Below are 12817 nucleotides of genomic sequence, written 5' to 3'. Positions count from 1 at the left end.
ATAAGGGTGGTGTCATCTGCATATCTGAGGTTATTGAAATTTCTCCTGGCAATCTTGATTCCAGCTTGTGTTTCTTCCAGTCCAGCATTTCTCATGATGTACTCTGCATAGAAGTTAAATAAGCAGAGTGACAATATACAGCTGTGACATACTCCTTTTCCTATTTGGAACCAGTCTGTTGTTCCATGTCCAGTTCTTACTCTTGCTTCCTGGCCTGCATACGGATTTCTCAAGAGGAAGATCAGGTGGTCTGGTATTCCCATCTCTTTCAGAATTTTCCACAGTTTATTGTGATTGACATAGTCAAAGGCTTTGGCATAGTCAATAAAGCAGAAATAGATGTTTTTCTGGAACTCTCTTGCTTTTTCCATGATCCAGCAGATGTTGGCAATTTGATCTCTGGTTCCTCTGCCTTTTTGAAAACCAGCTTGAACATCTGGAAGTTCATGGGTCATGTATTGCTGAAGCCTGGCTTGGAGAATTTTGAGCATTACTTTACTAGTGTGTGAGATTAGTGCAATTGTGCGGTAGTTTGAGCATTCTTTGGCATTGCCTTTCTTTGGGATTGGAATGAAAACTGACCTTTTCCAGTCCTGTGGCCACTGCTGAGTTTTCCAAATGCACTTTCACAGCATCATCTTTCAGGATTTGAAATAGCTCTACCGGAATTCCATCACCTCCACTAGCTTTGTTCGTAGTGATGGTTTCTAATGCCCACTTGACATCACATTCCAGGATGTCTGGCTCTAGATGAGTGATCACACCATCGTGATTATCCGGGTCATGAAGATCCTTTCTGTACAGTTCCTCTGTGTAGTCTTGCCACCTCTTCTTAATATCGTCTGCTTCTGTTAGATATCTTAGATATCTTCTACCATTTCTGTCCTTTATCGAGCCCATCTTTGCATGAAATGTTCCCTTGGTATCTCTAATTTTCTTGAAGAGATCTGTAGTCTTTCCCATTCTGTTGTTTTCCTCTATTTCTTTGCATTGATCGCTGAAGAAGGCTTTCTTATCTCTTCTTGCTATACTTTGGTACTGTGCATTCAGATGCTTATATCTTTCCTTTTCTCCTTGGCTTTTCGCTTCATTAAATATATCAGTACTGTGTCTCTGTGTAGTAAACCTGAGTACTGACTTCAGGATAATTTCTTCTACAGTAAGCCAAAGCTGGGTCTTTAAAAGATACCAGCAAATCATGATAAGACTGTAAAGTCATATAGTGTAAGACCAAAGAATTTTCTATCAAGTAATAACTTTTATTCAAGGACAGATAGAGCTAACACTTTAGTAAGAGTTTACTCTTATCTATGTCTGTGTGCTTAATCACTAAGTTGTATGTTCCTCTTTGTGACCCCCTGGACTGGGCTTCTCTGTCCATGGGATTTCCAGGCAAGAATACTAAAATGGATTGCCATTTCCTCCTCCAGGGGATCTTCCTGACCCAGGGGTCAAACTGTCATCTCCTGCATCTTCTGTAGAGGCAGGCAGATTCTTTACCACTGATCCACCTGGGAAGCCATCCTTATCTACACATGGAGTTTCCAAGGCACTTACAAATTCTTATGCTTTGTATGAAAGTCCAGATTTCAGTTTAGTTAAGTAAACTGAAAGGTAGAACCCTGCATCCAAATTTGCTGGTGAATTAAATAAGTTCCTCTCAGTTATGAATTGTTTAGCCTTTGGTTCTTCTTACAGCTCTTACTGATGTCTTTGGGCCACCTTTGGCCTGTCTGAGAATCTGCCAAAGGGAAAAGACAATGTCCTAGTCTGCTTGGGTTGCCATAACAGGCCAACAGCAAAAACACAGACTGTGCAGCTTAAGTGATAGAAATTTATTTTTACAGTTCTGGAAGCTGGGAAGTTCAATATCTGGCTTCAGGTTAGTTCATTTTATGATGAGGCCTCTCTTTCTGGCTTGCAGCTGGCTGTGTCCCTACATGATAGACACAGAGAGAGTGTCACTTCTCATAAAGACAATAATCCTAATCAATCAAGGCTCTACCCTTATCACCTCATTTAATATTAATTTCCTCCCTGTAATTGTAAGCCTTATCTCCAAATATTGTTTCATTGCGTGAGTGTTAGAGTTTCAACACACAGATTTGGGGGAACATGATTCAGTTTTTAGGGAGAAGAGAACTGAATGAAAGTCAGTTTTATTATGTTTTAGCTGAACACATCTCACATACTAGTAAAGTAATGCTCAAAATTCTCCAAGCCAGGCTTCAGCAGTACATGAACCATGAACTTCCAGATGTTCAAGCTGGTTTTAGAAAAGGCAGAGGAACCAGAGATCAAATTGCCAACATCTGCTGGATCATTGAAAAAGCAAGAGAGTTCCAGAAAAACATCTATTTCTGCTTTATTGACTATGCCAAAGCCTTTGACTATGTCAATCACAATAAACTGTGGAAAATTCTGAAAGAGATGGGAATACCAGACCACCTGATCTTCCTCTTGAGAAATCCGTATGCAGGCCAGGAAGCAAGAGTAAGAACTGGACATGGAACAACAGACTGGTTCCAAATAGGAAAAGGAGTATGTCACAGCTGTATATTGTCACTCTGCTTATTTAACTTCTATGCAGAGTACATCATGAGAAATGCTGGGCTGGAAGAAGCACAAGCTGGAATCAAGATTGCCTGGAGAAATATCAATAACCTCAGATATGCAGATGACACCACCCTTATGCAGAAAGTGAAGAGGAACTAAAAAGCCTCTTAATGAAAGTGAAAGAGGAGAGTGAAAAAGTTGGCTTAAAGCTCAACATTCAGAAAACAAAGATCATGGCATCCAGTCCCATCACTCCATGGGAAATAGATGGGGAAACAGTGGAAACAGTGTCAGACTTTATTTTTTGGGGCTCCAAAATCACTGCAGATGGTGATTGCAGCCATGAAATTAAAAGACGCTTACTCCTTAGAAGCAAAGTTATGACCAACCTAGATAGCATATTGAAAAGCAGAGATATTACTTTGTCAACAAAGGTCTGTCTAGTCAAGGCTATGGTTTTTCCTGTGGTCATGTATGGATGTGAGAGTTGGACTGTGATGAAAGCTGAGCGCCGAAGAATTGATGCGTTTGAACTGTGGTGTTGGAGAAGACTCTTGAGAGTCCCTTGGACTGCAAGGAGATACAACCAGTCCATCCTAAAGGAGATCAGTCCTGGGTGTTCATTAAAAGGATTAATGCTAAAGCTGAAACTCCAGTACTTTGGCCACCTCATGGGAAGAGTTGACTCATTGGAAAAGACCCTGATGCTGGGCGGGATCAGGAGCAGGAGGAGAAGGGGACGACAGAGGATGAGATGGCTAGATGGCATCATCGACTCGATGGACGTGAGTTTGGGTGAACTTTGGGAGTTGGTGATGGACAGGGAGCCCTGGCGTGCTGCAGTTCATGGGGTCGCAGAGTCGGACATGACTGAGCGACTGAACTGAACTGAACACATACTTATATCATTCTAAACACCAGATTATGTTTTCTACAGAAATAAACAACTAAATAATTAAATTTCAGAAATTTATAGAAATTTTACACTATATGAAACTTCAGGCTGAATTAACATATCACTTTTCTTAGCTCATTGTTAGAATGATATATAGCTCCATGTGAAAGATATTGGGCGAAAGAATAACACACAGCCTAAAAATTAAGAGTTATGTTTTTACTAAGGACCCAGCTGAGGAGTGTAGCCCTGGAAACAGCCTCTCAGATAGCTCTGGGGAACTGTCCCACATAGGTGAAGAAGGACCTGGGATAGAAGGGTTTTTGCTGAAAAAACGAACAAACTAAAACCATGTGGTTGAACATCAAAAGACTACTGCTTGTCACAAGAAACAGACATCTCAAGTTAATGTTTTTAGTGCTTTTCTGTGTATGGGAAGATGCTCGATAATGTGCTTATTGAAACATTCCTTTGAAATGCTTCTTAACTGTCTAGGGCCAGTATCCTGCACTACTGGTGCGTCTGCAGTTGACTGATGGCTTGATGGTGGACAACATAGTTCATTACCAGAATGGCAGGCAATGTTCTTTGTTGATAATAAAGCTTAAAGCTTAAAGATACTCTTAGGCATTTTCGCATGTTTTTTTCCCAGTAGTGCCCTTGACTTATTAAACAGTTATTTTAAATTCCATGCCTAATAATTCTTACATCTGTGTCATATCTGAGACTGGTTCTGATTGTTGCTTGTCTCTTTGCAATGTTTTTTTACTTACCTTTTGGCATGCCTTACAATTTTGTTGTTATTGAACACTGGTCATATTGTATCAGGTAATAGAAACTAAGGTTAATAGGACTTTAGTGAGTAAATTTATTTACTTGAACAGGATTTGGGGTTATGTTTAATGTTAGCTGTGTTAGCTGTACAGGTATAGGTATTAGAGGCTTCAAATTCCTCTAGTGGGTTTTTTTTTTTCCAGTTCTCTTTTGAATCTTGGATTTTAGGCTTCTCTATCTTATCTACTCATCCTCAGAAAGAGCCTTTATCATACAGCTCTTTTCTTCTGTGATCCAGTGTCATTATCCTGGAACCCTGTTGATGTGGTAGTAAATTGTAAGGGAGTGGAAATATTCTATCATCTTTCCATCAAATCCCAGTCTTTTCATGGTTCTGTATCTTGGTTATGTGATCTTTTTACACATGTTCTTCCAGTGATACAGCTTTTCTCCCCTGGCTGCATTGTTCCTGTCTATTTTCCTGAAGTCTGACAGCTAACTGTGTTTTTTTTTTTTTTCTCCCTTCAGGTGGGACAGGAAGTCTGGGGAGGAGGGGGGTGGGAAGAATTCCCTTCTCCCAGTGCAGATAAGGGACTTTAGCTTTGACAGGTTGCTTTTCTTTCTGACAGGAGAGTCGATCTTTGTTATGGAGAGTGCTTTGGGTATTTCTGTATTTCACAATGATTATTTTTTAAAATTCTTTTTTTAAGGATAATTGCTCTACAGTATTGTATGGCTTCTGCCATATAACAATGTGAATCAGTCAGAAGTACACCTATATCCCTTCCCTCTTGAACCTCCTCCCACCCCCCATACCATCCTACCCCTCTCGGTTGTCACAGAGTCCTATGTTGAGCTTCCTGTGTTATATGTCAGCTTCCCGTTAGCTATCTATTTCATTAATACATATGATACGGTGTATGTTGTAATGCTACTCTCTCAATTCATCCACCCTCTCCTCCCCCCCTGCCTCACTGTGTCCAAAATCTCTGTGTTTGCATCTCTGTTCCTGCCCTGCAAATAGGTTCATCAGTACCATTTTTCTAGATTCCATATATATGCATTAATAGGCCATATTTGTTTTTCTCTTTCTGACTTACTTCACTCTGTATAGCAGGCTCTTAATGATTATTCTTGCCCACCTTCTGCCAGAGTTCTTATTCAGATCTTAGTCATGGTAATCTAGTGGGATTTGTGATGGTAAAGTTCACAAAAATATGGGGTCACCCTCTAAGACTGTGGCTCCCCAGAGTTTCTCACTGCTGTGCTGGGCCACACTCAGACTCCAGCATTTTGTCAAAGTTACTGTTTAAGTGTTTTTGCCAGTTTATAGCTCCAGTTGCTTCTGGAAAAGACAAGCAGATCTTTCTGTCTTTTCTGGACACACTTGTCTGTCTGGGTTTCAGAGTACCAGTTTTCTCTGTGACTTACTTCTCTGATGGGTCCAAAAAGGTTTGTTTTTAGTGTGTCCCTCTAAAGGGCACACTTCAACCTGTCAGAATGGAAGCTGGAACTCCTTTGTTGACCTTTTCGCTTTATACATATATGTGTGTATGTGTGTGTGTGTATACATATTCTATATAAATAAACATAATTTTTATGATATAAATATAAATTTTAGGTTATTCAAGTTTTTAATGGTTGCCATATGCACCTTTAGCTTATCACAATCATGATCTTCTTCAGTTTAACACTGACTCAGTTCCAGTAAAATATAGCAAGTTTGCCTTTTACTGCTTCATTTTCTTTCTTTATTTTGGGGCTATTATTGCCATTCATGAATAGGTATATGTATATGAATTTTATAAATAAAAAATATGTTATAATTTTACTTTAAAAATTATTGTTTTTTAAAAAAAATCTCAAGTTTTCAAAGAGAAGAAAAGCAATCAAATACTGTGTTTTAAAATTTTTTAATGGATAAAACATAAATAACATAAAATTTGCCATTTTAACTATTTATAAATATATAGTTCAGTCGCATTACATACATTCACATTGTGTTGCCACCATCACCAACCATCCATTTTCAGAATTTTTTTTATTTTCCCAAACTGAAACTCTGTACCCCTTAAATAATAACTTCCCATTCCCCGTTTCCCTAAGCCCCTAGCAACCAGCATTTTATTTTGTCTCTGTGAATTGGACTCCTCTAGGTATCTCATGTAAGTGGAATCATACTACATTTGTCCTTTTGTGCCTGGCTTATTTCACTCAGCATAATGTCTTCAGGGTTCACCTACTTTTTAGCATGTTTCAGAATTTTCTTCCTTTTTAATTCTGAAAAATGTTCTGTTATTATGTGTATACCACATTTTGTTTATCCATTTGAATTGTCTTTTATGCTTACCCATATATTTACCATTTCCCATATTCTTCATTCCCATTTACAGATCTGAGTTAGTGTTTTGTACCATTTCCTTTCAGCCTGAAGAATCTTCTTTAGTATATCTTATTGGGCAAGTCTGTGACAAATAGTTTCTCTCAGTTTTCATTTATCTTAGAATGTGCTTATTTCGTCTTCATTTATGAAGAATGGTTTTGCAGGATCTAGTGCTTTGCAGGATCTACTCTAGTAATTTCTGTCTATCTGTGCTTTGAACAACAGGTCTTTCGCTGCTTTCTGACTTCCATTGTTTCTAATGAAGAATCAGCCTTTAATTGTATCATTACTCCTCTGTACATGATGAGGAGTCCTTTTTTTCCTCTGCTTTAAAGATTTTCCGGTTTTTGTTTGGTCTTTGGGTTAACTTAGTAGTTTGACTAAGTTTTATGTAGGTGTATCTCTTTGTATTTATTTTACTCTTGGTTGAAATTCTCTGAAAAGTGTAATGTTCTCATCAGATTTGAGAAGTTTTTGGTAGTTATTTCTTGATGTATTTTTAGTTGGAAACTACACATTTTAGTGGTTGGTGGCTTAGTCACTAAGTTGTGTCCAACTCTTGGTACCCCATGGACTGTCGCCCCCCAGGCTCCTCTGTCCATGGATTTCCCAGGCAAGAATGCTGGAGTGGGTTGCCATTTTCTTCTCTAGGGGATCTTCCCAACCCAGGGATCAAACAGAGGTCTCTTGTATTGCAGACAATCTCTTGCATTGCAGGTGGATTCTTTATGGACAGAGACACCAGGAAAGACATTTTCATAGATTATAATAATTCTGAGTTCTAAAAAATTATTTATTGATTGATAGTTGTTTAGTTTTTAATAACTTGCCTGGACTTTAACCGTGGAGTCACTCTGGACTCACTTGTGGTAAACAACTGCTGATGTTTCTGCTGAGTTTTCTCATTCTTATTTTTAATTTCTTATGTTTTTTCTTTAATTGTCTTCCCTGTGTCTGCATACTTGTTAGCTGATGACTTGTGCACAGGTGATAAATACCTTCAGCTTGAAAGGCTTCCACCCCTGTGCTGATGGGTTTGTATGTGGATTTGGGAATACATTCAAAGTTAGAGCAAGTTCTCAAATATCCCTTGGTTTTGTTTTATGCCAGGCTTCCTCAAGTATCCCCCAGTAATGCGTCACTTTCTGTTTAACCAGGGGTGTATGGTGAGTTTATTACAGACCTTCCATGGCTCTCTAATTTACATGCTCTTTCTTTTAATTTTCTGACTAGTCAGGCACTTACCCTAACCAGGGCTTCAACCTCAGACCTCAGCTGCAAAATTTCCCTTTTCATTCCCAACCAAATTTACTACTTTTCTCTTCCAAAGCCACAGGTTTTCACTACCCCACCCTGAAATGAGTCCACTGTTTTTGCTAAAAAAGCTGCTGGGGTTTTTGTTGTTGTTGTTGTTAGTTTCATGTTAGTAAAAACGTTTGTCTTGTCATCCTGGCTGGAGCGAGTGGTTGGAAGAAATCTTAGGCAGAAGGGCAGAGCCTCTCACAGCTTTTAACCTGTGACTTTAGCAGTTTCTCTGGAATCAACACTTATCAATTTGCAGGCTACCTTTGGTTAGTTCCCACTGCCTTGAATTGATTGTTTTTGATAAGTTTGTCTAGTTTTATACTTAATCTTTATGGATGAAAATTGCCAACCTCTTCATTCTTCCATAAAACCTGCATGTTTTCTGCTGTGGATGAATTTCACATTTACTTATTACCAAAATTCCTAAGAGTTCTGTTTGGTATTTTGATTAGATTTAAATTGACTTATAAATTAATTTGCAGAATATCAACATATTTAAGACATTGAGGTTTTCTTCCAGGAATGTGGCATTTATCTCTCTTTATTCAGACTTACATTTTATATTCCTCAGCAAAATTATTTAACTTACATATAGGGCTGGCTCATATTTTGCTAAGCTTATTTGTAGCATTATAAAAGCTTTTATGGCAATTACTAATGAAATGACCTTTTTGTTGTATTTTCTGATTGTTGCCAGTTTGTAGGAAAGTTAGTTTTTATGAGTTTGTGTAAGTTGATCCTGTATGTGATTGCCTCCTTGAAATCTTTTCATTCTACTGTGTTGTGCTTAGTCACTCAGTCGTGTCCAATTCTTTGTGACCCCATGAACTGTAGCCCACCAGGCTCCTCTGTCCATGGGGACTCTCCAGGCAAGAATACTGGAGTGGGTTCCCAAGCCCTCCTCCAGGGGATCTTCCCAACCCAGGGATAGAACCCAGGTCTTCAGCATTGGAGGCAGATTCTTTACTATCTGAATCATCAGGGAAGCCCAAGAATACTGACTGGAGTAGGTACCCTATCCCTTCTCCAGGGCATCTTCCCAACCCAGGAATTAAACTGGGGTGTCCTGCATTGCAGGTGGTTTCTTTACCAGCTGAGCTACCAGGGAATCCCTTACATTCTAATAGTTTGTCAATTTATTATTTGTATTCTTTTAGGTAGTCTGTGATATTATTTGCAAATAATGATAGTTCTATCTCTGTATAATCTATGTTTGTAGTTCTTAATGTTTTTAATTTTAAAAATGTATTTATTGTAAAAATTCTGTAGTGTAGGTTATGCCCTCCAGGAAAATAGTAAAACAGTAGTCATATTGGCGTTAGGGACTTTACTGGAAATATTTCTAATGCTTTATCATAAAGTGTGATATTTTGTAACTCCTTTTATTGATCTAAAAAATATTTTTTTCAGTATAAACTAGTATATTGGCATGTACTGAAATATTATTTTTTTCTTTTGAGTGCCTAATATCATAAATAAGAAACAGCATATTTGATCAAGATGTATTATAGTTCTAATATTTTCCTTGATTCAGTTTCCTAGTATTTTATTATTTCTGCATTTTAATTCATAAATGAGATTGGTTTATAAAGAACATTGCCTTGATAAACTAGAGATTCATTCCAGATTGAAATAATTATAGGTTTCCCTTTCTTCAGGAATTTGTATTAGAAGCTGCTCATTATTCAGTTACCTACATTTGCTGTCTATATTAAACTCATATCCCAGACTATATGGTATCCTTTTTTGAGCAATACAAGGGACTTAAAATCCAGTTCTTCATGTAAGGTGATTATTTTTCTAGCTTTCTGAATTTTTCTGTTACACATTCCTCCTTTAAATGGTATGTTCCCCTGATTGCATTTTGTAAAAAATAAGACCTTGAAGGATTATTTAATGTGTGTCAGTCTCTGTTTCTTTGCTGTATGTAGTCTCTCTTTTCTCTTTATCATAATCATGAGATATTACCTTCTTCACGTTCTTTTCATTCCAGTTCATTCTGTGACCTGTTCGCCTTTTATAATTCTTCCTCTTCCTCATTAATCCCTGAGGACTACTTTTATGTTTGTGATACAGCCTATTATATTTATATGTACATATGCATGTGTGGCTACCCACACACATATTTCCCTTAACTACATCTTGGCATAATAGAACTTGTTACTTTTGGTTGTAAGAACAGTCTTGTTTTTGGTAAATGTGCATTTGTAAAACTTTTAAAAATTTACTCTGCCCAACAGGGATTGTGAGGGGTGAAGGTGTTCTGACTCTTCACATACTTTTTTCCTCCCACCTGTTAGAGCAGAGAGGAAGGAGGGGGAAAAGGCAAATATATTACTAAATTAGGGAACGTTGTCATCATCCTTCAGGTTGTGGCTACCTATAGCTAATACTGACTGTTCATCATGACCTGTTGTGAGGCCTTTAAATGCTGGTTCATTGTCCTGTGCAGATTTGTCCTGGTCCAACCTGTTGACAGCTCACCACAGCTCTCTGAACTTAGGACATGTAGTAGTTAGCATCTTGTGTGCTTAATTTAGGTCTTAGAAGCAATTCTGGGATTACAAGAAGCCTCTGTTAGTAATCTATGAAATTTATTTTAATGTCAGTGTTTCACAGTTTAATAGGAAAAAAAATTAGTCTCTAGAGGACGGTATTAACTCATGCAAATATTTCTTTGGTACTTCACAGTTTTCATACTTGTAGTTTTAATTCCATATCCTAAAATAATTCAGTCTCTTATAAATTTCTTCCCAGCATGTCATTCTACAGTTGTGTCAGATGTCCTATTTAATTTAAATTTACATTAATGAAACTTAAATAAAATGAACAGTTCAGGCCCTCAGTCACGCTAGCTACATTTTCAGTGCTTCATTAGCCACAAGTGGCTAGTGGCTAATGTATTGGGTAGTACAGAACATTACTACCTCTGATAAAAGTTCTGTTAGACACTGCTTCTCTAGAGAATAGAGGTGAGAAATACTTGTTACCATAGGAAAGTTAGAAAAGTGGGGGTAACCATATATACTAATCAGTTACTCTGTTACACAGATTTTTTTTTCTCTTGACCATATGAAGTTTGTGAAAGGGAGAAAAGTTGGCACACAACTGAGCAATGTATTGCTTTCAGATTCATCTGATATTTAGCTTTTCATGTGGAAATTTCAAATAACTGCTACTGCAAACATAGTTGGGAGAAGGAATGGCAACCCACTCCAGTTCTCTTGCCTGGAAAATCCCATGGACGGAGGAGCCTGGTGGGCTGCAGTCCATGGGGTCACGAAGAGTGGGACCCGACTGAGCGACTTCACTTTCATTTTCATGCATTGGAGAAGGAAATGGCAACCCACTCCAGTGTTCTTGCCTGGAGAATCCCAGGGACGGCAGAGCCTGGTGGGCTGCCATCTGTGGGGTTGCACAGAGTCAGGCACGACTGAAGCGACTTAGCAGCAGCAGCAAACATAGTTGACAGCAGGATTCAAAGTTCAAACATTTCCACCCACCAGAGATGAACTCCCTACTTCCTGCTTTCTGTATCCCTTCTTCTTATGCCCTCATTCCTCAGATGAAGGTCAGTGCAACTTCAGTCCTAAGACAGGAAAGACTGGCATTTTTGAAAGCCAAATGTTTGCATATACATATTTGTGTATATGTAAGGGTTTTGAGACAAATGACTTCACTTTCAGAATAACAAATTTTTCATGTGTTTTTTTTTAACCAAACTCTTACATATCATCTAGTTGAATGTATGCCTATATTTTACATACAAGTAAACTGAGGCTAAGGAAAGTGACTGCCCAAGAACACATCAATGTGTGTGTGTTAGTCACTCAGTCATGTCCGACCCTGTGACCACATGAACTGTAGCCTGCCAGACTCCTCTGTCCATGGAATTCTACAGGCAGGAAGACTGGAGTGGGTTGCCATTCTCTTCTCCAGGGGATCTTCCTGACCCAGAGCTCAAACCCGGGTTTTCTGTGTTGCAGGCAGATTCTTTACCATCTGGGCTACCAGGGAAACTAAGATATGTGTTCAGTGACACCCAGATAGTTGAGCATTCTACTAAATCATTTGCCTTTCCTATTTTAATTCTTTATTCATTGCTAACTATTGCTGCAGTTTTAATGACAAGTGTTTAGAGGTGAAAGTAACTAATTATTATAATGAATTTCTTATTTTTAAGATGTTGCTTTTTACATGTTTTAAAGGATTTGGTAATTTTAATTTTTACAGATTGAAGAAGAAGAGAGGAAAAAAATAGAAGAAATGAAAGAAAATGAACGGATAAAAGCAACTAAAGAATTGGAAGCCTGGAAAGAATGTCAAAGAAAAGCTGAAGAACTTAAAATAATTCAGAGAGAAGAAAAATTATATCATCAAGAAAAGCAAATGGAAGAAGAGAGAAAAAAATTAAAACATAAATGTCTTACTGGGAATTCAGCATCTAAAAATTTTGCCACAAAAGGTATGGTGATTAACAGCTTCTGGGAAAGTGAGTCATGTTAGTGAAGTATGTATGTCGTGTGTGTGTGTGTGTGTGTGTGTGTGTGTGTGTGTGAAAGTGAGTCATGTTAGTGAAGTATGTATGTCGTGTGTGTGTGTGTGTGTGTGTGTGTGTGTGTGTGTGTGTGTGTGTGTGAGAGAGAGAGAGAGAGACAGAGAGAGAGAGAGAATCTGTCCACAGTATTAGGTCATTATTTTAGTATATGATGTGCTACAATACAGAGAATAAGGTAAAAGACTTACTTCTTCCAGAAAGTAAGTTAGTTTTCATAAGAAAATGAGCAAAGATTCAATATTGTTTTTACTCACGTGCTTTCTTTAGACTTTTAGGCAAGTGTTATATTAATTATATGTTTAACTCAGGTACAGTAAGACTTGGAGTGAATTAGGAGTACTGGGAA

The 12817-nt window shown here is 38.0% G+C and overlaps 1 protein-coding gene across 2 annotated transcripts in view; it reads left to right on the top strand.

Moving 5' to 3' along the window:
• Window positions 1–12817, top strand: part of DNAAF4 (dynein axonemal assembly factor 4) — a 68396-nt gene that overhangs the window by 23756 nt on the left and 31823 nt on the right. For both annotated transcript variants that reach the window (XM_068966370.1, XM_068966371.1), the window contains exon 4: window positions 12147–12378. In XM_068966370.1, the coding sequence (XP_068822471.1) occupies window positions 12147–12378 (232 nt within the window). The remainder of the gene's footprint in view (window positions 1–12146; window positions 12379–12817) is intronic.

The sequence above is a fragment of the Capricornis sumatraensis genome, chromosome 2 (genome assembly GCF_032405125.1).
Source record: "Capricornis sumatraensis isolate serow.1 chromosome 2, serow.2, whole genome shotgun sequence".
Lineage (NCBI taxonomy): Eukaryota > Metazoa > Chordata > Mammalia > Artiodactyla > Bovidae > Capricornis > Capricornis sumatraensis.
This window is presented reverse-complemented; position numbering and strand designations above follow the sequence as displayed.